General features: G+C 25.6%; 1 protein-coding gene across 2 annotated transcripts; it reads right to left on the bottom strand.

Annotated features, from left to right (window-relative positions):
- Window positions 1-4973: 4973 nt before the first annotated feature.
- LOC145843817 (uncharacterized) lies at window positions 4974-19997 on the bottom strand. Of its 2 annotated transcripts, none has more exons than XM_082951053.1 (16): window positions 19916-19997; window positions 19272-19387; window positions 18354-18477; window positions 16631-16724; window positions 16371-16460; window positions 16180-16299; window positions 15790-15910; window positions 15582-15716; window positions 15220-15350; window positions 14870-15063; window positions 14445-14718; window positions 13755-13951; window positions 13387-13536; window positions 7630-8360; window positions 6308-6675; window positions 4974-6145 (listed from the first exon to the last, which is right to left on the bottom strand). In XM_082951053.1, the coding sequence occupies exons 1-16, from the start codon at window positions 19918-19920 to the stop codon at window positions 5438-5440; spliced, it is 3558 nt and encodes a 1185-aa protein (XP_082807179.1). In that variant the 5' UTR covers window positions 19921-19997; the 3' UTR covers window positions 4974-5437. The 2 variants fall into 2 exon arrangements, with proteins under 2 accessions (XP_082807179.1, XP_082807180.1); XM_082951054.1 differs by having other exon boundaries at window positions 6308-6660.
- Between the last annotated feature and the right edge of the window lie 7625 nt (window positions 19998-27622).

Raw genomic sequence — 27622 nt, 5'->3', positions numbered from 1 at the left:
CGCAATTAATGTAGTGTAGTGCATCGCAAGAGTATAACCTTATGACAGATTTTTCTACAAAAAGTTTACAAAAGTAAGTCACGCTTAAAGTTAAATTAAACAATTTTACAAGTTTTTTTTATGCTACAATAAATGTTAAGACTACTGCTAGTTTTGTGATCTTTATTTTTGTAAACATACAAGAAAAAGCGTGTCGGCCTATGAGAAATAAACTTTGTTTTTGATTATTATGTTAAACAAATACAATCAGATTAAAGTTTTTAAGTTTTTAAATTTAATTTATCTGATTGTATTTGTTTAAAATAAAAATCACAAACAAAGTAAAAGTAGCAAACAGTTACTTCGAACTTATTTTACTTAATGAATTTGTTTTAATTATATTGCTTATAAAAAGATCTTTTCATAGCTTATTACAACAGTTTTAATTTAGAGGACTTTTCGAGAAAAAAGTTTGCGCACCCCCTGACCAAAATACCACGCTACGCCACTGATATATATCAACAATTATATTTGAATTAAAACTATCTAAACATTAATTTTTGTTTTAGACAAAGTAATTTAAATTTCAATAAAATAACAGTTTTGTTAAAGTTATTTAAATCTTTATTTAATAAAGATGTGCAAATTAAATATTTTATTTACAACCAGGTTTCAGTGACAAAAAATTGCGACCTCTTCAAGTAAGTCAATTTTTTTTTGACTCATTATATTAATTAAATACAATTCGTTTTAAAATTAATACTAATTTTACCTAATTATACACTGATACGATTGAATTTTCGAATATGTAACACTTTAGTTTTTTTCAGATTTTCATGCGTGAATAACTTTTTAAACAACATTGTAAATAAGCAACATTGTTATGTACAGTTTACTATTTTATTTTACTTGAAGAGGTCGCAATTTTTTGTCACCGAAACCTGGTCGTAAATTAAATATTTAATTTGCACATCTTTATTTAAATATGCTCTTTACATTTCAGTAAATTGAGCAATCTTTTTTAGTTAAGACAAATAACTGTATAAATATTTATTACAAAATAACAAAAAATAAACTAATATATACAGATCGAGTTAAAAGTGATCGAGTTAGAAATGATCAGGTTAGAAATGATCGGGTTAGAAATGATCACGAGTTAGAAATGATAGTAAATCAATTTGAATGGTCCTGGACAAGATGTTAAAAGCTTTCCAAGTGGTATGCGACTCGATAACTGAAAGGTTTTTCGTACACAAGGTTCTAGGGCAAAATATTTTGAGCGCTTTTTTTTTTCTTTCAATAAGCAATATTTTGTTGAAGGTAAGTTTTTTATTGAGTATTTTATTGTCGTTAGATTATATTTTTTTGTTTTTAATGAACTTTACTAATAACTTTTTTACTCGGATTAAAGTTTTAAAGTTTTAAATAAAACTTTCTATCTTTTCACACGAAACGAAACTAAATTCTGTGATAAAACTTAAGTCTTTTTAACTCAATATCTACAATATTTTTATAGTTTTAATTATTACCTTAATTTATAAACAACTGCATTATAAAAAATGTTTAAATTAGTTTGATAAAAAGTTTTGTTTGTTAAATAAATTCAGTTTCTTTTAAGCCTTATGTATTTAGGTGGTTATTTTATAAAACACTTTATCAAAAACTTTTAATAATCTTTTTTAAGGCAATAGTTTTTTTTTTCTGTTATTTCATATTTAAATAAGTTTTTTTAATTTTTTAGGTAGAAATTTTACCTCATCAACAAGTATCTTTTGTATATCATCATCAACAAGTTGTTTTAATTTAATTTACTAAACGACTAAAATTTAGGGTTTTTAATAAATAGAGTGAACGTTAAATCTAATCTAATTAAGCGTATTAGTGGCCATCCATAAAAAGTGCACTAAATTCGGTTGCATATGTTTTTTCGTAAAAATTAGCAAACTAAGCTAAAGTATATAAAACCCGAAAATTGTTTGTAACAACCAGGTTTTAAACTTTTGTGACAAAAAAATTTGCTACCTCAACGAGTTAAATAATTACTTTGAAAAAAGATGTATCCATTTTTTATATAATGTGTGCATTAAATTGTTTTTGTAGATTTATGCCTTATTTAATTTTCTTATTTAATTGACTATTTATTTTAGATATTAGTAACTACTAAATAGTTGTATTGAAAAAGTGAACACTTAAAAAAATATTAAAACTTACTGATGGAATTAAAATTTTTATTAATTAATACACATTTTTTAAAAGTTGATGTTATTTAGTCTTTTTTTATGAGTTTTTTTAAAATTTTACTTGTAAATAGAATAATATTATTTTGAATTCGTGACATGTTTGTAACTCTTTTCTTTAAAGACCGACCAGGGGCGATTCAAGACTGGCTTCCTGGATTCTTTGTTACCTTTAAATTTGTTTTATAATGATTTACTTCAAACGTTTACTAATTATAAAACCTTGTTATGTCAAATCACTTTCAAATTAATTATTTTGCGTTTTCAAAAAATTTTTTTAAACAGTAATCATACAAAAGTAAATATTTGATAAAAAGTGAAAAAAATTGCTTGGAACACTTTGAAAACAGCTGTAACTTGTTTAAATTATAAGTTTATTATGGTGTTATTTTTATTATGTAACTATGAGAGCTTATTTGAATAAGTAAACCCTACGCTAGTTCGCATAAATTTTTTATTGAAAATGCTAGTAATATATAATCTAGTTAAGATGATGCTTTATTTCAAAACTATATACTTCAACTTTCCTTTCAAAATACTAATTGCAATGTTATTGATGTTGAATTTAAGCAATTTTCGTACAAAATAAATTTAGACTTCATTCATTTCAAAAATACAACCTTTAAAAGTTTGGTCATCTTAGAGCGGTTTCCCGCTCGTAATTTATCTTGAAATTAAAAAAAAATTTAGTATATTTTTAAAGTTATGGAATTGAAATCTTAGCATATCATCTTAATTACCCAAAAACGATATTACTATAGTAATATTTCAATATTTTCATTAAAATTATCATTTTATTAATTAGTGTCGATTTATCTTTTAAAGATACCTCCGATACCATGGTTGTCCAAACTCTATGAAATAAAAAAAATCTAATGACCAATTATATGTTTTTTTATTTATCATAGTGTTATGTTTGATTAATACTGTAGCAATTTTTATATAAAAATATATTTTGTATAATGGTGCTATAGTTTGTATAACATTGACGTTTAAACTTTTGTTAATTGAATAAGCATCTCTATACTTAAAACTAATTAATCTCCTTAATTAAATGTATTTATTGATAAAGAAAGTTAAATATTTATATTTGAAGTAAGATTTATTTTATCATAGTATTGTCTATATATATTTTTAATATCTAGAATAGCGTCATCAGTTTTAAGTGAACCATATAAATAAGAACTTTTAATTAGAAAACAGTGTTAAAATTTGTACTATTAGTTTTTAAAAATTGTACTTATAATGATTTAAAAATGATTTTATCAATATTTAAATGTATATTTATTGTAATACACAAAAACTAAAATTAAACAGTAAACACTTACTTCATTTAATACAGTGCTTAATAGTTACTAATTACTTTTTACAAAACGAGTAAACTTTGTTCTACCTTACTTAAAAGCCTAGAGCCGCTCTTCCACCGATGCCTGAGCTGAAGAAGACACAACAGTTGCTACCCTAGACGCGGGGATCCGATCAACGGAGCACAATGAGTTAAAGAATGCTCCCAACGTCATACCGTCCATAACTTCAGGATTCGTATTAGATAAGTTTAAAACGCCATACAAAACTAAAACCGGTTATTGATCAATTGAAAAAAAAACTTCTTTAATACAAGAAAACAATGCAAGTATCACGCTAGATTAAAACAAGAACTGCATTTGTACAGCTGTGTTTGGTGTCTTGTTTTCCATATTTTTAGGATGCATCTTCAGAGAACGATTATGGAAGAAATTTTCTCTACGCTCATAAGTAGAATATACTGACTAAGAATAGTTTTTGTATAAAAGTGAATTAAGAACACAAACGTTGTACATTCTCCCAATAGTCTTTAGATTTTAAAAACAACACCTAAGGTAGCCCTATTAGGGGATTTGCTTCCTAGTGCTTTTGTGATAGTAGTAAATAAAAAACAATTTCTAAATAAGTTAGGTACTAAATAATTGTTTATTGTGTTTAATTTTGAATAGTCTTTAAAAAGGAAGTATTGGTATTGTGTTTGAAAACTTTAGGACATTTCAAATCAAACTATAAAAACTTTTTTTGTGTTATTCATAATACCAAAAATAAACATGAAAATTTAAATCTTATTTAGCTTGTACAACGTTTCCAAATTATTATGTTAGAAAATTTTTTTTCAAAGAATTAGTTGATTTCTTTATTAATTGTTTTCTTCAGTACATTTTTCTTAATTTTGAACGTTTTAGTAAAGATGTGTATAGTTTTTTAGTCATATTTAAAAAAAAATTAAACCTAATTTTTTCTATCAGACTTGATGAAAAAACAAATAAAGGCTGGAACTTTTTGATAATTAAAATAATCTTTAAAGAACACAGATCAAAACATGTTTTTATTGTTACCAACTATTTTTAATGATACAAAAATATATTAAAGTAACTGTATTGAATAAATCAAAAAAAAGACTTCGTTTAATTCTACATAAATGTTCTAAAATACTAAAAAAACTACGCAGGTACACACATAGTTAAAAATTTAGGTTGTGTAAAGTTGTATTTTTGTTTGTAGTAAAAAAGATTCAGTACATAAAAGGTAAAAAATGGTTCAATGAGTATTACTCTACCATTATTTTTTTTATAAAATAAGCCTTAATCGAATTTATACAGATTTATGATATGATTTAAGTACTTTATCAGATATTTGTACTAAAAACAATTATATTTTATAAAAAATTTGTCACATGAAAGGTTATGATTGATCTACATAACTTTTCAAACAAACTTAAAAAATGTGCAGTTAAATTTTAAGAATTAAAAAATTGTAAAATATTAAAACTTAAGTTGATTTTAAAAAATCGGTAACAAAGCATTGAACTGTTTTACAGTGTCTTAAAATAATAAAAGACTAGTAAAACTAAAAAAATTATTTACAAATATAACATAGAACACATGATAATCTATATCTGTATATTTTCATATGCTGCTTAAATATTTTAAGAATAGCTTATTAAAAATAAAACCAAAGATTAAAAAAAAACTGAGAATCATTTATATAGTATCATTTAGTTTTCTTTAAATTTTTACCTTAAGTAAAATTAAGCAATAGTTTAAAGCAGTTCAAAAGTGAACCAAGCAAGCCATGATTTTGTAAATTAGTATTCATAATAAAAAAAATTATTGTACTTAAATATTCAAAATCGTTCTTCTTCTTATTTTCCTTTAGATATTTAAGAAACCAGTTAAAACCAAAGTTTATTGTTTTTACAAAATTTTTTCATCATAAGCAGGAGGAGGAGTTAATTTTTTGGCCGAATAAGACGACGCTGTGCTTGAGCTTCTTTTAACATTCGTTTTCGTGACCGACCTTTCGCCCATCTTCAGCTCTTGGTAGCTTGGCGGGCCGCAACTCAAGTGCCGACGGCGGTCTTTATACGTCATGTTGGCTTGGCAACCGCGAACTTGCATGCTAGGATAGCGGTTGGGTAGCGATGAAGAAGTGTTGCGAGGACCAGTGAAAACTGGAACATGAGACTTAATAATGTTTTTTGGTATGATCATATTTTTTGACGGCAATAGGTAACTTCCTTTGATAGGTATCTGATTTTTTCTTTGCACCGATACATTATGTTGCTTTGGTAACGTAGCATACGAAGGGACTGAAATGTAGCTAGATGTTGGAGGAGCTGTCATATTCGGGTCTGGAAAGTTAAAAAAAGTTTTTTCAAATCTGTTATTAGGTGTGGTTGGCTGTGAACTTATTAAGTTGTGACGCGGGGAAGGATGTCTATCTGCTAAAAGTGTTCCTTGAGCAAAACTTGCTGGTGTGAGAATTTTTAATGGTTTTGGAGAAACATATTGACCATAGAGATGTTCGTAAGCTGGTTCGGACACAAGACGAACCCTTCTTCTTTTATAAATTGAATCTAGTTTCTCTGGTTGAAATGAGTATGGGCGTACAGATTTTACATCCTAAAAAGTTTGTATTATTTATAAAGCTTTAAGTTTTGTTTAGAAATAAGTGTTTAAAAAAATATCATTTTAATTTCAAAAATTGTGTTTTAACTCAATACCTGAAGTTTAAAAAATATTAAACAAACAGCTTATATACATATAAGGAAATAAATGACAAACTTCGTTTTCGTAAGAGTTTCTGACACTTTTTCCTTTTCCAGAGTCCTCTGAATTTATTCTACATCTTGTGTGTAAGGTGTCACTGACACCGCCGTTCATAATTCCATTGAAAACATTTTCAAACCTTTCAACGGCACCGCTTGAATCTCTCATGATTTCATTAGCTTTTAAAGAAGCGTTTTTTCTTCTGATTTTAGCCGATTCAGTTGGGGCATGATGTAAATGAGACACATTTTCGTATAAGGGTTTGTTGTCATGTTGTTGCAGTTTATCTAGAACTTGCCTTTGTGAAAAAGAAATGTTCATTGGATCAGTCCTTGTTAAAGTTGTGTAAGTTGGATTGGCTGGGATTCCTAAAAATGTTAACACTGTAAATGTAATTTTTTTAAATGCAATGTTAAATCGAACAGTTTTATAGAGCTTGACAAAAATATTAAAAAGCAGCTACAGTCACCTCTCGCGAATCTACGCACAATATGTCCTCAGCAAAAGTGCATAACTAAACGAGAGAAAGTAATAAAATGAGAGGTAGAAAATAAACCTACTATACTATATTTTTTCTTATAGTTTATTTGATTAAATACAGTTTGAGGAATTTAAAACTTCTTTGTTTATAAAAACAGTTTTCATTCAAGTTTTACAATGTACATATAAGTGAAAAGTTTTTTAATAAAAATTATTTATGTGTATACAAAGTATTTTTTTATATGTTTGAGAAGGATGTTTCTCTATTACCATGCAAGACAAATTTAAACTTAGGTGGGCAAGGAGCAAATTATCTAAAATTTGAAATTTTGAGTTGAATTAAAACTTTATGCCATAAATATTGTGAGATATCAAAAACTGAAAATTTATTTTGAGCTGTTTCTTTAGATTTTATTCATTGTGTTGTAAACTTTCATTATTGTTAGTCAATCATGTTTTATTCCGAATTTTAGTTTAAACTGTTTAATACTTAGTTAAGTATTAAAACTTATGGGACACTGAGGCACATTTAAGAATTATTCAACTGTCAAGTTATAAATCAAGAACATAATTTTGCAAAGTCTAAACTAATAAAGATGTGAATTAGCATTTAAATTTATATATGTATTGAAATTAGATATATAATTAATTCAAAAATGCTTAACTAAACGAGAGTACGTAACCAAAGGAGTGCGTATTACCGCGAGAGGTGACTGTAGTCTATTCTTTTCAAAAGTTATTTTTAAGGGTAAGCTAATTAGTTTTTTATTTAAAAAGTACTTAATTAACTAAAAAATTAAAACCAAAGTTTTTTTTAGATTTTTATACTTCTGTTTTAACTATTAACTGAAACTTACTTTCACTAATAGGTTGCAACTCAAATTTTTCAACTTCCGAGTTATGTCTTTCTACAAAATTTCTACTAATTGTGCTGTCGTGTCTTGATAGTATGTGTATAGGTCTACTCGCTTCTTCTTTTTTTGCCCTTATACTAACATGTCTAATAAGTGGTGCTGTTGATGATTCAGAGTAAATACTAGAGCAATTTCGGTCCCTAATTTTTGGTGAGCTGCCAATAGGAGAATTTCGTTTAGAAATACCTATATTAAACCAGTTACATTTACAAAGAAGTCTTTGTTTGAAAGTAAGAGGACCTTTCAATTCTTGTCTATGCATGTTAAGTTGTTTTTGTTGGAAGTTAGTTTTTTTGCTATTTTTAATTTTTTTTGAGCAGCACCAACCCAACAGAACTAATGATAATGTGCCAAAAACAGTTAAAATTACAACAAATATCAACACCATGGTGTTGTCGTCGGTTGTCAATTTATTCCCTGCTTCATTGATAGTTTGAGTCGTTTTATCATAAAAAATTGAACTTTTTCTTTTTTCTGTAGTCGTAGTAACAGAGTTGGTTTTTATCGAATCAATTATCGTTGGAATTTTAACAGCACAATCGAGAAAGTCTTCAGGTTTCCAAAAGACATGGTACAACAGTTGGTGAAGTCTCTGACCCGGGTGTTTAAAAGGTTCGCACCGATGATTGAAAAAACTCCAACCACAGTTAGGGTCACTTGAACGAAAGCATTCTCTGTAAAATATTTATAAATTTTGATAGTTACTTAATACAGTTTTAACATCATGATAATTTTTTTTATTTTCAAACTAATATGTTTACAGTAAGTCAAAATTCTGAATACCTAAACTTTAAACGAACTAGAGAAAGTTGTACATATAGTTAATTTTGTTGTCATAAGGATATTTTGAAACAAAAATTACAACTGTTGTAGCTAGGAAAAAAAAATATTTCAGCTAGGTACTTTTGAAGTGATTCGTAACACTTATCTTGAAATATATTATGAGTAAAATTTATATTTTTATACACATTTATAAAATAAGTAAACTAGTTTTCTACATAAAAATGATTTATATTAATGTAGCTACAAAAAAATGTTTTGATTTTTTCAAAAAGTTTTGCCTTACTCTCTAAAAGTAATTGTATCAATTTGGAGATTTTGCAAAAAAAAAAAAACAAGTAAATAAAACGTATTTAATTTTTACCTGTAATTATTATAATATAACATAAATAAAAAATGAGTACAATCTACTTTCCAGACACATTTTAATTAGTCTCTTTTTACAAATGTTTAACTTAAGTTGTTTATTATTGTTCTTTCTCCCATAATACTTCGCTACTTTTGAATAACTTTTTTACCAGTTATGCTTTTAAGTATTATTTTTTAAGCAGTATGTTTTATTTAACATTTCCACGGCGTACTCAGTATTAAGTAGTGATGTACCGGACCCGGATCCGGGCGTTTTTTTTTCAAATTAGGATCCGGCCGGACCCGGATTTTTTTTTCATATCAAGATCCGTCCGGATCCGGATATCAGACAAAAATGGCAATATCCGGCCGGATCCGGACCCAGATAGTGTGTCCGGTACATCAGTAGTTAGAAGACTCTTAAATTTTTATTTTTAATACGATTGCTATTATAAACTGACATTATGTATTATTCATATTATAAAAGATTAGCCTGAGTTAGACTGGCCTGAGTCTTTAGTCTGAGTCAGAATGAGGTTTTTAAAAACTGAAAAAAAAAACTTTAATCTAATAATAAGTAGAACAGCTAGCCACAAGGTTGACAATTTTAGGTAATATTTACAATTAACAATCTAAAATCAAGTTCTTGAACAAAATTAACTTGAAAATCACAAAATATTGAAAACTAAATCAACTCAAACTCATTCAAAATCTAAAAGAAAACTAGCCTGAGTTTTTATCAAAAACTAAACTAGCCTGAGGCAGCCTAAGATTTTCAAAAATTCCCAAAAGTTTTCAAACTAGCAGGGTTGCCAATGTTTAAGTCAAAAAAAAAAAAACTAGCTAGAGTGAGTATAAGCTATCCTTATTCAGAATGAGGTTTTTAAAAACTGAAAAAAAAACTTTAATCTAATAATCAGTAGAACAGCTAGCCATAAGATTGACAATTTGGTAGTAAAGTTTTTAGTTTTACAACATAGGTAAAGAGTTGTATTTCTGAAATGTTTATTTCATAGTTTAAATGTAAACAAATGAAAATTAGTCACGCGTACAAAATGAGCCAATCACCGTAGAAGTTTAATTTTAACTGACAAAAATGACTCTTTTTAATTTAAACAGAGTTTGTTTTTGAAAAATACTTTTCTGTATGTTGTTTTTTACTAACTAGATCCGAATCGGCCGGATCTCTGTTAGGATCCGGCTGGAACCGGATCCGAACGTTTATTTAAAATCAAGATCCGGCCGGAACCGGATCCGGATCTTTTTTTAAATCGAGATCCGGCCGGATCCGGATATTAGACAAAAATGGCAATATCCGGCCGGATCCGGACCCGGATAATGAGTCCGGTACATCACTAGTATTAAGTGATAAGTCGATGCATTTTAATTTATTATTCATGTTTTGCTCATTTTTTGCATGTAAAAATAAATAGCAAGATAAATAAATATTTTTTTTAAAGCAGTTATGATCTAGTTCTTTAAAGGTTTATTTCCTTTGATTTTAAATCAAAATTCGTTTATAGTTCTTTACTTTGATTATTTGTATATTGTTTTAATTCGAATAAGTACTCTGATGGTCAAGTTAGGCCAAGAAAATGAAAGTTTGTATCCTCAATCTATTACGATAAAATGTTAAAAATAAAAGCATCTTGTAGATGATTAATTTCTGACTCGTGCAAATAAAAAAGTTTTTCAAATAAAGTAAAAATTTGATTATAATTTAAAAAACAAGTAAATCAGCACCAAATTTTGCTCTTTTTACACAAACTTTACTTGTTTAAATTTTTCTGATTAAACACTGTAGAAAAGTATACTTTTTTACTTAGACTACACGTACAAATAGGTCAAACTGCAGTAATTATCTTAAACCAAACTAACATGAGTAATTCTAAATGTAATATTATTATTTTTTATCTTCATGTTAAACAACACCTACAGATATTTTTACACTTTTAGAGTAATATTGTTCTGGATAAAGAAACAAAAAAATTCTAAGACGTCAATAAGGAGTAGGATTTAGCTATAAATCTCTATAAATACTAGTTTATACATAAAACTCATTTATTATATATTAAAAGTATATATGGTATCTAGTACTGAAGTTATGATAAAAGTTTTTAGTCGATTGAATGATAAGCTAGTTGTACTAAGTAAATTTATATCTAAGCTCACCGACTAAGCAACATATTTTGATTTGATTTTTAAATAAAGTTTTATGTTTTTTTTTGATAAGTTAACCAAATAAAATTTAATGAAAAAATTTTACACAGTAATATAGCTATTTAAAAAGAGTTTAATTTCAACTTGACAGTTTTTAGATATAAAAATAAAAAAACAGTGTAAAGAGTTCGTCTGCTTATGTTAGTTTATAGCAAAATATCAATTTATTAAAAAGAAATCTTAATATAGTTTTCTAGATTTGTATAGCTAGTAATTGCAATTAGATAAAGTTACTGAATCCGCTTCGTAAATAAATATTAAAACAAACAAGTTTATACAGACTTAAAAAGACTAATAAAAGTTTTAAATTTTAGTAAATTAATGTTAGTTTAACTGTATATTGAGAAACTTAAATAGTCTATTTGTTTGTCATTATTGCATATTTTACTCCTTATTATACGTTTTCACTAAAAGACTTGAAAATTGTTGTTATAGCTGTATAGGTAACCTTATTTAATGGCCACAACATTGATTTCGGGGGTTTTAGGTAAGTGAATAGGATCAAGTTTTTCATTTTAAAGAAAAACTTCAATCAAATATTATATCAACTCTTAAGCTGTTAAAGAATGATAAATTGTAATTAGTGAAACTAGGTAAAACCATTTTAACTTTATAAATCAGTTTTTGATAGTTTTATCATGTTAAACTCTTTCTAGTAGATATTTAAATGTTTTGAGTGTTCTTAAAAAAACAACTTACTGAACTAGTACAAAAATTTAAACTTATTATTAAAAAAAAAAGTTATGTAACAATTTCAAATCTGTTTTAATATTTAAGTTAATGCTTTATAGGGTCACTAGTTAAATACTTTCTCGGCTGACTGAGTTAAAGCTAGTAGACAATTAGCTGGATAAAAATAACAGACTTAAATAAAATTTGTTAAACTCAATTACTATTAAAAAAGGAGAATATTTTTGATAATGATTATTTTTCATTTTGAAACCTGTAAATTGTGGTTTATTATATTTTTTTTTTACTTGCGATCATTTTAAAACCGATCATATTAAACTCGATCATATAAAACTTGATAATATAAAACTTGATAATATAAAACTTGATAATATTAACTCGATAGTTTTAAACTTAATTATTTCAAATTCGTTTACTTTAAACTTGATTATTTTGAACTTTTTATCGTTGTATGTATGATAAATTAATTAGCTAAGATCACAAATTTCCTCGATAATTATACACCTCGTTATCTAAAAACTATAATTTTTTGGTATTGAATTTGATGCGGCCGTTGAAAGGTCAAACTGCGATCTGCGAGCATCCAAATTTGGCTCGCGAATAAAATTTTAAAAAATTACATTAGGTATTGTGAGGTTAGAAATGAAGACAAAAAACAGTTTAAGGTACAATTTACGGAAAATTCAAAACTTACACTAGAAATTTTTATTTTGTTTTGAAGAGAATAAACTTTAACTACAACTGAGGCCCGCAATTATTTTTTGAATGTTGGTAGTAGTTAAAAATGTATGTTTTTTTAAAATTTCATTGTTTATAATAATAGTATACAAAAAAATCAAGTCATTTTAATCATCAACAATTTATTAAGGTTACTAAAGTGCCGTTTAAAAGTTTTATTTAAGCTTGTATTTTAACGTTATTCATAGTTAAGTTTTTTCACTTAATGATTACATTTAGTTTTAAGTAAAATGCTAATTTACTTCATAAAAGTTAATGACTTTAGCTTTGGTAGTATTGAAAAGTTATCAAAGATAAAGCAAATTAATTTTCATTTAGATGGAAAATTTAAAGAAAATTTAAAATTTCATACTAGTATTGTCCTTGTTTAGTAATTGAAATGACGTGATCAGATAATAATAAAAAAAAAACTTGAAAATATCATGCTAAGAAGCGTGCAGGAATCTTCTTTAAACTAGTACAATTTTCAAAAGCTGTATATCTATAAAAAAAGTGCTAGTACTTGCTTTTCTTGTAACCTTGGTATATAAAACTAGTAAAAATCACAAAAAAAAAACTGTTCCTGTGGAAAACATTCCAGGCAGTTCTTTTTTAAACTATTAAGTTTAAAGAGATCGAGCATAAAATGAGCGTGTATAATATGATCGAGTTTAAAATGATCGAGTTATATATGATGGACTTAAATATGATAGAGTTTAGTGTGATCGAGTTTAATACGATCTAGTTTAATAATACCGAGTTTAATATGATCAAGTTAGAAAAGTAAAAGTTTAAAATATTCACTTTTGAAATAATCGTGATCTAGAAATGATTTGCTCCCGTAAATTGTAGATATAACATTAAAAAAAGGCTAATAGTAAAAAGGTTAGAAAATTAAATATAAAAGTGCGCAGTATTGTTAGGAAATGCATAACTAAAGCTCACTCTTGACATTTATGAACACTGCAGTCATCTAATTTTTTCCAGAGTACGCATCTTGAAAATCCAATTCTTAATAAATTGTTTGCTTCATCAATGCTGATTGATCTAATTTTCTTGTCATGTTTTAGTTCTTCTTTGTTATTTGAGCCACATCTATAAACTTTATTTTTTAAAGTTTGTCTTTTTGTGGATAATTTGGTAAAATTTTAGTTACATCTAAAGCATTTAGGAAATCTTAGCTTTAGAAGTAGACATTTTTGAATAGCAACTATAAAAACAATAACGTTTTTAATTAATTTTTGTTAGTTGTTTCTTTAAATAAAACTATTAAGTTTCACTAAAATTATTTACTTTAATGTCTTACAAAATACCTTTCAACATCAAAGACGTTGATTTTTTCTATTATTTTGATTTTTCCATGAGTACTATTTGATAAAGCTTTGTAAACGTCGCCATCTTCTGATCCAATGTAGAACATTGTATAGTTTTGATACGGGCCAGTTGCTAGTCTCACATCCATTGTTGTAAACCTCACTGGATTCCAAGCCAACGACGCGATTGAGTTTACCTTTGTAGTGTATAAAAACGATGTATGGTTTTAGAAGTTTTAAAAAACAAATAATACTTTTGCTAGTTATAATATAAAAGATAACTTAAGTGTTTAGTCGGCACGTTGAAATTTCAATAGCTATATCTTGATATTTATTAATTTATTATTTTTGAGAATAAACAATTACTCAGTTTCACCGCAGATTCTATTTGAATAAGATTTACTATTTGAATAAGATTTACAATTTGAAAATCCGCTCTGCGGTGAAACTGAGTAATTGTTTATACTCAAAAATAATAAATTAATAACTATCAATCTCCTATTAGTGGATAGATTACTGTGTCCTGTTTATTTGTTCTAAACTCTCTAGTTATATATCTTGATATTATTAAAATGAAACAAAAAAAATTTGCAGGCATTTAGTTTAAATTAAAAATATAATAATTAAAAAAAAACCATTAAATAAAAAACTAAAAAATAATTACATTAAATTAAGTTCTAAAATGCTCACCTCATCAGCCATTTTGTTGTTGTTGTAAAAATAACTTTTTAAATTAACAAGACCTTCTGGATTCTTTGTTGTTTTTTCTGTTTTGATTGTAATGTGGTCGAAACTTGGCTGAGGGCAAAATCCAGGGTGAACTCCTCTTTCTTTAAGGTTCTTCCACATGTCAGTTCTGAGTTCAAAATGTCCTTGTACCTCCGGGTCGGCAAAGTTCCTTTCGAAAGCGTCTCGAATTCTTCCGGTATTAAAAACACAAATTCCTGAGTTTGGTGTTTGTGACCTGCAAGTAATTCAATAACTGGAATAGAGTATGTAGGACACTTTTAAAATTGTACGGGTAATTTGAAAAAAGCTTAAAAAATAACCTAAATAAAACAGTTTAATGAATTAAATATTAAAGTTCGAGAGTATGGATAAACAAAAAATCTTACTTTTGATTTGTATAAAGTATAAAAAAATTTCTATCGAATTCATCAGAATTTTCACTCCAATTTGGAAGAAAAAAGACTTGCCTCATAGCATTTAATGAGATACTACTGTCAATTTTACAAACTATTCTCGCTTTTAACACAGCTACTTGTGAACCCATTTCAAAAGGCTCAACTTCAGAAGCATTTGAACAAATCTGAATATTTAGAACTTTATAAATTAACTTTAATTTAAAAACTCTTTTTATACTTTATAATTATTTTATTTAGTCTATGGTTGTCTTTTAATAAATGTACTTTGAAAACATTACTCTAAGGTCATATAAAGTTTTAAAACTTTTTATGAAACATACCTGTGCTACAAAGCCATTCCATTCAATTTTTTCACCCACTGAATTTCCGTGAAAAACTTCAAAATCATTGTAAAAAACCCAAGTTCGATCACTTAAGTGTTTGATGGCAATAAATTCTGTTCCTCTTTCACCTTTTATATACGTTATCTTTAACATTTAAACTATGCATAAACTATTTCAACATTCAAATTAGTCTGTTATATTTAGTAAATCATTTTTATAAACAACTTTTTTTACTAAAGTACTGTTATTGCCTAAATATTTTTTTGACATTTTTTTGAAAAATAGTTTAGTCTCTGTTACCAAAATTACCAAACAATTATAATTTCTATTTGAATGAGTAGTATTTTACAGCAACTTACTGCTGAAAAATCCTCTTACAGGGGGAGTTATTTTTGACATTCGTTTTATGTCACCACTAAGCATTTCAGTAATATTCCACTTAATTAGTTTCGGTGAACGTTGGTTTAAGTTAAACGCGGTCGACCAAAAAAAATCTGCATTAATTACAAATAATTTAACAATAACTATAAAAAGTTGTTTTAAAATAAAACATATTATCAAACATACCTCCATCAACACTATTTACTACTCTGTTATCCTCGTAACTTGGACTAATGATTGAAGAAATTTTTTCATCAAGTTCAACTTTTGGATCTGTAAGCCTTACTTTGTTATATTCCATTTTGGCCTATAATGAGATTAAGTGAGATATAATAAAAAATTTATTAAAACATGACAGTATAAAAAGTATTAACTTATAAATGATGCTCTTTAAGTTTCCGTACTTAATTGTAAAACACTATAAAGTAAGACATTTTATAGACAGTTAAAAGTAGAACTAAAACTTAACATAATAAAATTCATAAAATAACTAAATTAAAACAATACACCTAAAAAAATCTCACTTACTGCTATTTTGATATTTTAAAGTAATTTAAGTAAATTCTAACAACGTACATCGAGGAAAATTGTGCATTTTGGATCCCCAACTTGGGAAGTGCACAAAAGAAGCTTTTTGCCAGAATTATCAAGTTTTGTAAAGATTTTTGGGTGGTTTTTACAGATGCTTTCGTATTCCTATGAGTAAGAAAAATATGTTGACATACAACTATTTTAATAAAATTGTATAACATAGCTTTCAAACTTACATAGGTTTCTTGTAAATCTTTTCTGTGCTGACAATACTTGCTGTTTGCTTTGTTAAGAACGTCTTTTCTTCTTAGTTCGAGAGTGTAAAACTGCATGAAAAATAGTATGTTATTTAATTATTCAGTAAATAACATAAGTAAGCTCTTCTTTCTAAATTAGTTTTAATAACTAAATGTTTTAAATAGTGTTTATAGAGCTTCAATATTTCTACTTAAGTTTAGCACTGTTAAGTTTAACACATAAAAATTATTATTATTACCTCATCAGATTTGATGTTTGTTCCTATTTTATCTTCGTCGTCATACCAAGATTCAACTTTCATGTTGTCTTTTAGAAAAAAGAACAACGTTTCCCTATATGTTTAGAAAACTTTTATTTTGTTGTTACTTAAAGCTAAAAAACTAAAGTACTAGCTTAAATAACAATTGAAAGAGTTGTACCGACTATTTAAATAATAAAAAACACTTTGCATCTACTAAAACTTTTATGAAAAATTTTGGCATGAAAAATAAACACTTTAATTAATAGTAAGTTACATATAATTAAGTATTTGGTTAAACCTCTTTTATATTTATTTTTTTATTGGTTGAAAAAAATCAGAAAAAAAAGTTTTGTTTACTTTATACAAATAGTAGCTTTGTTTATAATTTTATTTTTTTAATACACCATATTATAAATTACTTGATAAATTGATAATTATTTTACAAGTTATAAATGGAGATCATAGTTTAAAATATTTTTTACATATCATTTAATTAATAAAGATAGTCTTAAAACTAATTCCGATTCGAAATATTGTTATGTTTTTCATTTATTATTAAAGCTTTTGTGCTAGTAAAATTTGCAAGTACAAAAAGGAACATGACCTTACGAAAAAAATGTTTTTCAATTTATAATCATTAGATAAACTAAAACATAGTACATAACTTTCTTCTTTAAGTTTAAAACACTATCCATTAACATATTGTTGTTTTATATGCTATAACACTCACAATTTTTAATGTAGAACTTTTATATTTGAAATCTAGTCTTTAAAAAGAGTTGCATTTTATTAAAACTAATAATGTAAAGAAAAAAAAAACATGAATGTTTTTTAAAACACAAAACTTATTATATGTTTTGATTTTTAGAAAACAAATAAAGAGATTGCAACTACTAGATGAGAAATAATGAATTTATTCTTTCAGAACCTTATTTTACACACTATTTTTATTCTATTTGAAAAAGATATTTTATTTAAGCACTGACGAGGTCTTTGACCGAAACTTAGTTTGTAAAATAAAGTCTTGAAAGAATAAATGCGCAAAACTTATGCTTAAAAAAACCATTGCCTTTTTAATATTTTGTCGAATAAAAGTATCTTTTTATTATAAAAGCTAATGTAGTTTTGATAATACATAACAATTAAGTTTAAAATATCATCTGAGAAACGTTTGATCTGAACAAATTTACAAACTTAACTTAAAAAAAATCCTTAATTATAAGTGTGTTTTACAAGCTTTTTTAAAGATATTGAGACTTAGAGATAAAACCCTTTTTTTAAGTTTATTTTGAAGAAGAAGCAATTGAAAAATAAAGATAAGCTGCTCAAAAAAGTTGTAACACTTTTTAAGCGATCAATTTAAATACAGCGCACGTAGTACAAAACAAGTTATATTAAAGTTACAAAAGCTTAAAGAAACTATGTAAAAATTGATTACATGAAAAATTATAAAATACAAGAAACTTAGAGTATACAAGTTTTATAAAAAATACGCTAATCAAACTAGATATTTCTTTATATAAACTTTATTACGAGATAGGTATTTAGTAAAGTTATCTATTTCTTGTTTTACCTGTCATGAACCACTAACAGAAGTATCAAAGTATTCAGGTTTTTGGTTTAAAGCAAAGTATAAATGATCATCAAATTAACTAAAAAACTTGTTTATAGATTTATAAAAGTGTTGCAACTATAAATTGTACTAAAAAATGAAACTGACTGTCCTGCTATTACCAAATGGTCTTTAGATGCTACCATCATGTCTTTGATTATAGTCATTCTAGTCAAGTTGTAAATGTGACTGTAATCTGAAGTTCCATTGAAGTAGCGGACCAATTGATAATCTGCCATAATAAATAAAAATAAAAATGATCTAAATTTTAGTGTGATTAACGTTGTTTAGTTTTTATATCTAAAATAGGAATTAAGCTGAAACAGAACAGGTTTTATAAATGAGACAATATAAATAACCAACTGAAAATTATTTATTTTTGATACATTATTATAGTATACTTTGTTTACTAGAAAACAATAAAAAAAAATTATTTCATAGAAGGAGAAAAAAAAAATTACAAAAAAAATGTTCAGCGAACTAAGTTTCGCTGAAAGAGCTACTTAGAAGTGCATTATATAGACATTTCTGAAAATAAATACATAAGTCATGGAAGATAAACTATTAATTCAGTAATTAGTCACTAGTTGTTGGTTTCTACTTGAAAGTAAAAGACAAAAAATATTAAAAAAAAAAAATTAAAAGACAAAAAAGATGTTTTCAAACAAAAGCAAAAAGTCTAAATACATAATATTTAATAAAACTGTAGATATCGGACATTTATCTTGGTTTAAAAACATTTAAGATAATAAAAAAAAATAGTTTTTTCGAACAGAATTAAGGAGGTTTTTTAGTTGGCTAATGTTTAGTAAAGTTGTATGTTATGTTAAGTTTTAAAAGTTAACAAACAGTTAACACCTCATAACATATAAGTCTACCGAACATCAACCAATTAAAAACTTTTTAAATTCTGTTTTGGAAAAAGTATAATTTATTTAGTTTTATAAATCTTATCATTAAATTAGGAAATTATAAAATAAGTTCATTTAAATAAATAAAAGGTTGTAAAAATAGAACAAAACGTACCTTCTAAATTTTTTGTAGTATAAATTTTTAGGTTATCGTTCCATTTTGGTTTTTGTAAAATACAATTTGATAAACTTACTGCTAAAGATAAAATACAAACCAATTCCAAAAAAGCTCTGCAAAAGAAATGTATACTTATTAATTATAACAAAGACTTACGAAGTATTTGCTTTATTGAATCTGACGTACGTGTCTCTGTATTAAACTAGTAACACAGTTATACTCTCAAGAAGCTTTTTAGTACTAAAATATAGTATATTAAGTATACTTTTATGAACAAGAATTAGAAGTTATGCTTTCTGCTCCTTTCATTGCACTTTATGTTACGATTCTATAAATAAGTGACTTTACGTTATACTTAACCTGTTTATTTGAACTTTATTTTAGATTTTTTGCTATAAAAACATTGCTATATCTAAAAAAGTAAATATAATAATAATCGAATTCTTTATTAAATTACTGCTTCGTCATTTTTAATGGGTAACAAAAAAGAAACATTGTTAATCTAAAATTTATTTCAAAAACGTAGTAATTCTAAAGTTAATTAAAAAGCAATAAAAATGAAGTTTAGTCGATTCATAACTACTTGAATCAATTTTTATACTTAAAAAGTTAAAAAATATATTGATTAACAATCATCTAACCTCATTTGTTTCGAACTTTGATTGATTTTAGTACGTTTTTTGAATACATTAAAGTTAAAATTTTTATATAATGAACAAAGTTTTGACTGAAAATGAAAAAGTTTTTTCATATTGTTTCTTTTGTAAGTCATATTTTCGATTAAAAATTTGTTTTTCTTATAAGCAAAACATATTTTAGTTCATAGTGTTTAAAAATAAAATATGCTTATAAAAATACGTTGATTTAAATAAAGAAAAATTTAAGAAATATATTTTTTTGTTTATTTAATATAAAAATTGAAGAATAAAATTGACACTTAAATACAAGACTATATGAGTTTTGTTTTTATATACATTTTATGTATTGAGAACTGAAGCATTAATTACTTTGGCAAAAAAAAAACTCGATAAGTACCTTAACTTGAAAAATCCTAGTACTCACAACTAAGTGAACCAACTTAAAAGTTAAACATTAACTTTTAAACAAATCATACAATACATCAACAATGGATTAAGTTTTATGCTTACAAAACACACTTAAAGAAAACTTAACTATTAGTTAAACAAATACTAACATGTGTCAAAACGATGAGAAGTTATGTTTTTTTATCTTAAGAAATTGAAAAAAATTAAAACTAGTTCTTTAAAACAAATTTATGTAACATAATTATAAAAAGTAATGACAATTGATTTAGTTACTGCAACAACAAAGTAGCTTAAAGTAGCAATAATCTTTTTAAAATGTACTTAAAATTTCAGAAGACATGTGCTATACAAGTTAATTTATATACGTTAAATCTATTATGAAGTATATATTTTTGAAAGCAAAAATCTTTCTTAAATAGATTTACAGTAAATAAAAAATAATCTTGTTTTAACTACGTACAGATTTTTCAAATAACAGCTTTTATTTAAAAAACTAAAGAATAAAAAAATAATATTCATACTTCACAAACATATTGCATATTCTAATTTTTTTATGTAGTTTGTCTAAATCAATATTTAAAAAAGTTAGAAAATTGTTAAGTTAATAGTATATAAACATTAGTTTAAATCTAATACGAATAAGTTTGTATAGTACATTAAATAAAAAGTATATTTCATCATAGTTAAAAGGAACTACAAAAGTTAAAATGGATTTAGTTTTATAATCTAAAACAAAATTATACTAACAAATAAAATCTAATTTATAAAAAAATTAACAAAACCCTACATTTGAATTATTTGCTGAAACATGTTCTGTAATAAAAAAAGTGAATATTACTATACAAAATGGTTCGAAGAGAATTAACAAAAGCTGTATCGTGACAAGTATACTTTATAATGTTTGTAAAATTTGTTTGCTCTGTGAGTTTTTGCAAAAAATATAATATTATGTTTTGCTCTAAGGCAACTACAGAGCCTCATCAACAACTGAAGTGTTCACTATAAGCTCTTTCGCGCTCAACTATAAAATGGTGAGTATTTGCAGATAATAGAAGAGAACTAATAAGCGTACCTTTAAGAGACAAAGTTCCGAGAAGAAGGAAAAAGTCTACATCTAAACAAATGAACACACTGCAAATTTAAAGAATAAAATAAGGTGAAATGGTTAAAGAGAAAAACATTATTTCTTTTGTTTTGATAGTAAGCAAAAGTCATTAATGCATATATTTGTAATTTAGTTTCTCCATATGTCTGTTCTTTATAAAAACATGTCTTGCTTTTAAAAATAAAAAATAAAAATATTCAGTTTGTGATTTATTTAACTTATTTTTTGTACTTATAAAAAATAAAAACAATCGAGAAAGGAAAGTTATGTAAAAAAAAGCTAAGTTGTTTTACATTACAACCTTTTAAAAAGTTCATAATAGTACAAGTTATAGTTATATTCATTACTGTTTTTTATCATACTAATTAAAGTTTAATGTTTTATAAAAATAAACCGTTAGGTACTCTTATAAACTAAACCCACTTTAGTATACTTTACTTTTTATACAAAAACAATTAGTTTTACTTAAAAAATGCATAAAACGTAACACAAAAAGAATAGTAAAGAATATGATACTTTAAATATACTTTTAAAACTAGTTTTAAAAACAGTTTAACAAAAAGTAAGTACTAAATAATATTTCAACAATTAAAGTATTTCAAAGATAAAACCTTTAAAAGTGAATTATAAGTAAACTTAGTTTGTTATCATTTAAATGAGCGTATTGTTCAGTTTTAATTTGTTTAAATTTAAAATTAACTGCAATTCTTTTCATAAGTACTACTATAGAAAGGTTTTTAAACGTATTTATATACCATTTGTAACTTATTATTAACATATTACTCGTTTAAAGCGATGTAAACAAAGCGAACTCTACAGCCTGGAATCAATATTGATTGAGGAAGAGCGACCTAAGTTAATACGCAAAAAGCATTAAATGGAAAAGCAAAATTATTAACAATTTATTAATAAACATATTTTTATTTTAGTTTTACTTGCTAAATCACTAAAGTTTGTATTTATTTTAATTTATTCATACGTCATAATTTAAAGTTACTTTTTAAACTGTCTACTAACCAACATTTTTTTAAAATTCCTTAAACATTTACCACTTGAAAGTGGAACTAGTATAGTATTGAAAAGCTTTGTGTAGTAAAATATAAAACAAAATGAGTAATCTGTTGATAATAAGTTCCAAATGGTTTATAAAATTAAGTCAAGTTTTAAGGCTAAATACTATTTTATTTAAATTATTTATAAAAAATTAAATATTGTTTAGTTATAATGTAATTAAAGTTATAAATGTGATCTAAATATTACTCTGTGTAAATTACTTAACATTTGTAAAGAAGTTTTCAGTTTAGTTTAGATATATGGCTATAATGAAAAAAAAGATCTCTCAAGTCTTTTAAGTTTGATACCTAACCAGTGGTTACAACAACATTAGTTAAAGTGATTACATCAAACTTCAAATTCCGGCAGCTCAAAAAAAAAAAAAAAATTCTAAGGGTCATACCTCAAAAAACAACTGTAAATGAAAATGATATCAGAAGGTCCAAATAATAAATTATGATAAATCTTATTTTAGCATTCATTATAAGAGATAATTAGTATTTACTTAAAATGTACATTTTTTAATAATTTAATAAAACTGTTTTAGCCTTAAAAAAAAATTTAAACGATAAAAAATATTTAAGGATTACAATAGATCCAAATACTAAAGACTATAAAAAATAAAAAACATTTATGATAATAATTTAAATTAATTTAGAATTATTACAATGTAAAAGTCAAAACTCTAATAATCAGAATTTTAATTGTTGTGCATCAAGTTAAAGTAAACATACTAGTTATTATGATGCTTTTAACGTTTCTTAATATAAATTATAACCAAACTAGTATGTTTTAATTTTTGTAAGAACAATATAAAAAAGGAATTTTTAGAAATATTTCTAATATAAAGTATAAGTTATAGAATAAGTACCACTTTGTAAGGTTATTGAAAACCAAAAAATCGACGATCATAAATATAATCAGTAGACCTAGTGTGTAAAATTTGGTCTTTGAGTACACTACGACTTATGATTCTATATACTGTTACGCATTAGGGCTAAACCACGTTTTATTGAAAACAGGGAATGGATTTTTGTACAAAATTATTACTTGTAAACTTTTAAAAATATTGAGTTTTGAAGTAGCCCAAGGTGATATCTACTGAATTTTTTAAATTAAATAAAAAAGTTCTTATTAGAACAAAATACTTTAAGTAGTTTAAGCTCAATAAAGTGGTTTTCTATATAGTTTTTTATATTTAAAAATATGTTTGATTTTAAACTAGAAATTAGGCAGGTTAAACTTATATTTTAACTATTTTAGTTTTTTAACAGCTTGTAAACTTAAAAAAAATATTTATAAAGCTTCAATAATAATAATAAACTCTCTCCTGAAGGTCAGGTGTCAGAAAAGCACAGCGTAACTTTATCACGGAGTGACACTTTAGCACAGAGTGAAACATTAGCACAGAGTGACACTATATCACGGAGTCTAACTTTAGCACAGGCCACAGAGTATAACTTTTGCACGTAACTTCATTTAAGCACGATCGATCCTTTTTAGTTAATAAGTTAAATAATAATTAGTATTATACTGTCAGCATCCTGTTGAGTACACGTTTTAGGCTTTTCAAAGTGTGAATTCAAGGAAAAGAATACTTACCAAAGTTATTTTCATTTAACATTATAATTAAGCAATGAGGAAATTGTAAGACAAAGCTCATCAGCCTATTTAGCAAATATACTAAAAGAAATCACTCTCAGATAGCATTAAGTTAGAAAATAACCTTTGTATACTATACTGTTAGAAAAGAACTATACTTAATGTTAAAATAAGTACTATAAAGCAAGAAGTATTGGTGATTATTAAATGTTCTTAAATTTTACATTACACTTATATAAAAAAATTAATTACAACTTACTTACAACTTATTTAAACACTTAATTAGGCCGAAAAAGGATAGTATTAATACTTTATTTATGTAAAACACTAACGTAGAATTATTGAAAGAACGAAAAGAAACGAAAGCTACAAAACTGTTTTTAATCTGTACTAAGATTGTTCGAAATTCCGCGTAAGAATTCCATCAAGTTTTTTTTTATCCTAGTTTTGTCTTTAGATATTTTTTCAACAATTATATAAATAATATTGTATAAACTGATCAAACTTAGCCATAGTTTGTTAGTTTGTTTATCTTTTTGTGTATAGCAAACCATTTAGCTATAAAATCTTTTAAAATGTCAATTACTTAAAATATTATATATTTTAAAATACAAACTTTAGTTATGTACAATTAATTAATACTTATAAAGTTTTACAAACTAAAAATTCGAAAATTAGTTGTAACACTTTTCGAAGTATTGTCTTAAAAAGATTCCAAACAAAGCTTATACTAGTAATATTTTAAGTTAGGTTATTTTTTAAAGTTTAAAATAATAAAAAAGATATACCGTTAAGAATATATTAAATTAAAGCAGTAGTCTACATATAAGTTTTATATAACACAGATAATAATTAAAAACAGTTGCGACTCGCATGGATGTCAAAATAGGAGGAACGTAACATCTTATTGTATAACGATACAAAGCTATATGTATTTAAAAATTAATTAAGTAATTTTTTAATAGTCTATTAAGCTATTAGAGCTTATAAAAAACTAAGATAAATTGTTTACCAATATTTATTAGTATTTATATTTTACACCTTTTATTTAAGATTTAAGTTTAAAACTTAACCTCAATTAAATTAATTTAAGCTTATTAAAAAAGTTTTAATAAACCTATAGTTCGTATATACTAACAAGTTTATAAAAAAAGTTTTATGTTAAAAATGTAAAAGTAAAAGTATTAAAATATCTTCGTTAAAATTTTGTAGTAAAACAAGTTTAAAAGTTTGTAGATTTGCTTTTATCTTATTAGAAAAAAATTAAGGTTTGTTTTATAACAACTAGTAGTAAAATTCAAACACGAAGATTTAGTTAAACACATTTAAGGCTGGCTAAGTTTTAGTTTACATGTTTAATAGTCCGTTTTTAAACTTTTAAACATATTAGTACAAATGTTATATAAATATTAAACTAATTTTAAGCTAAAGTATCACTCCGTGCTAAATTGGCACTTTGTGCTATAGTGTCACTCCATTCTAAAGTGACGCCGTGATAAAGTGTCACTCCATGCTAAAGTGTCACTGTGTGCTAAAGTGCTGCCGTGCTTTTCTGACTCGTTCCCCTAATGAAATTGTTCAATGAAAACTTAAACAATAAGTTCTATAGCAGTGGTTCCCAACCTTTTTGATGCCCCACACCCCTAAGGTCTCCTAATTTGATCTCGCACCACTAACACTATATTCTATAATTATTTATTAATAATTTGATTATAAAATCATTGATTATATTAATTAATAATTTGTATTTTAATTTTTTGATAGTGTATATATTAACAAAAATAAAATACTTAGAAATTTACAAACACAACAAACTACATTCGAACAAGTTTATTCTATATTTTATAAGGTAGAAAACATCAGAACTCACTCTTCCCTCTGCAACGATAAACGTTTTCTGAAAGTCAAGCAAGTGAGTTTGGAGCTCATCACTTGTAATTCTACCTGCTCGTTTTTAAACTAACTAAAAAAATTAATTAATTTTCCATTAAACGAAAAAAAAACAAATCTATCTTTATAAAAACTAAAAAAATTTTCAATTAACATTAACAAAAAACTAACTTAATCTTACATATTTAATAAAAAAATCCTAAATGACACGTCGTTATACTCACAAGGTATTTAACAAATTATCAAAATTCGATTCAAGCAATATTATTTTGAGAAAATTAATCTACTCTAAAGTTAATGACTTTTTTGTTCCTGTTTATTGCACAAAACTTTCTGAAAACGTGGCATTTTGTTGCTGATAGCAATTCGCATGTCTGCCTGTGCATTAAAGCGGTTTCTTGATTTAGTTTTTATTGACAAAAGAGTACTAAATCCAGACTCGCACAAGTAAGTTGTCGCTAATGGAATGAGAGTACTTAGTGCTTTTTCACTAAGTTTTGGAAACATATTCATTGAACAACACCAATATTGTTTAAGAGTTTTGCTTTCAAACTGCATTTTGAGAAAACGGTTCATGCATAATTCAATAAGTTCATCTTTTAAGGATTTATCATCGGACATGTGATGCAAATTGAAAGAATATGGATTTGTTGTCCACTTTTCAGAAATTTCCAGCTCTCCTATTTTAAAATATCCGTCAAATGACTTGGATATTATTTCCAAATGGTTCATATCTTCTTCACGCACACTTGGTACTAAACACTCATCTACATCAGTCACTTCTTCGAGTAATGGAAATAACAAAATGTACTTTTTAACTTCATAAACTTTATCAGTGAGTGAAAATCTTCTTATTTATCATACAAAAATTAAAAGCCATCTCGCACCCCCTGGAATGCTGTCTCGCACCCCCAAGGGGTGCGAACACCCCTGGTTGGGAACCCCTGTTCTATAGGGTGTTTATGAAAAATACGTCGCTTTAATGTGTCTTTAAAACTCCAAACAATTTTTTATTTGCTTTAATTGAATATATTTTATAAATTTGTTTATGGTCTACTCAATTCGCGCAGGAAGTTCCTTAATCTTTGAAAGATCACTAAACTATTGACTAAAAAGACACAAAAAATACATTTACGACATACTTCTTTTACGAAAAAAAATATTTGACGAAGTTACTATATGAAACCTTTAAAATATTTTATTTTAGCTATTAAAAATGTAGTTTTTAAATACTTTTTTATTTGATTGTTTATTTTCGATTTCAAAAGACATCAAAATTTGATTAAAGCAAAAAATTTAAAGATCGCTTCGTACCAATTGGCATAAACTTTGTTTTAGATGGAACTTTTTAGTCGGTTAGAAACTCCAAATGTACTAGACTCCAGAGTCTTGGCTTTTCAGCCACAAATTTTCAAAAAAATATTCATTTGTTTTCGAATTTCCAATTGCGGGCCCACTGTGTGGTAATAGTACAAGTATTATGACTATAATTCTCTAAAAGTAAATAAATTTTGCCTTTTTTATTTTCGTATTTAAAATTAATAAAGCACATTTTAAGGTGTTGTTGTAAACAAAAATAACTAGAAGTTTTTAACCTTTTTATACTAAAAACTAAACTAATCCCTAATTATGAAATTTCTAACGCATTTTCT

The sequence above is a fragment of the Thalia democratica genome, chromosome 9 (genome assembly GCF_965202585.1).
Source record: "Thalia democratica chromosome 9, ktThaDemo2.hap1.1, whole genome shotgun sequence".
In the NCBI taxonomy this organism is placed as follows: domain Eukaryota; kingdom Metazoa; phylum Chordata; class Thaliacea; order Salpida; family Salpidae; genus Thalia; species Thalia democratica.
The sequence above is the reverse complement of the archived record's forward strand: the minus strand, read 5'-3'. Positions and strand labels throughout refer to the sequence as shown.

Bases quoted from the DNA above. Each gene is read 5' to 3' on its own strand.
- LOC145843817 (XM_082951053.1), bottom strand. The intron at 15,911-16,179 runs GTACGTTGTTAG...ATCTCATTATAG, and splicing joins AATGCACAATTTTCCTCGAT to GCCAAAATGGAATATAACAA. The intron at 6,676-7,629 runs GTAAGTTTCAGT...TTACATTTACAG, and splicing joins GTTGCAACCTATTAGTGAAA to TGTTAACATTTTTAGGAATC.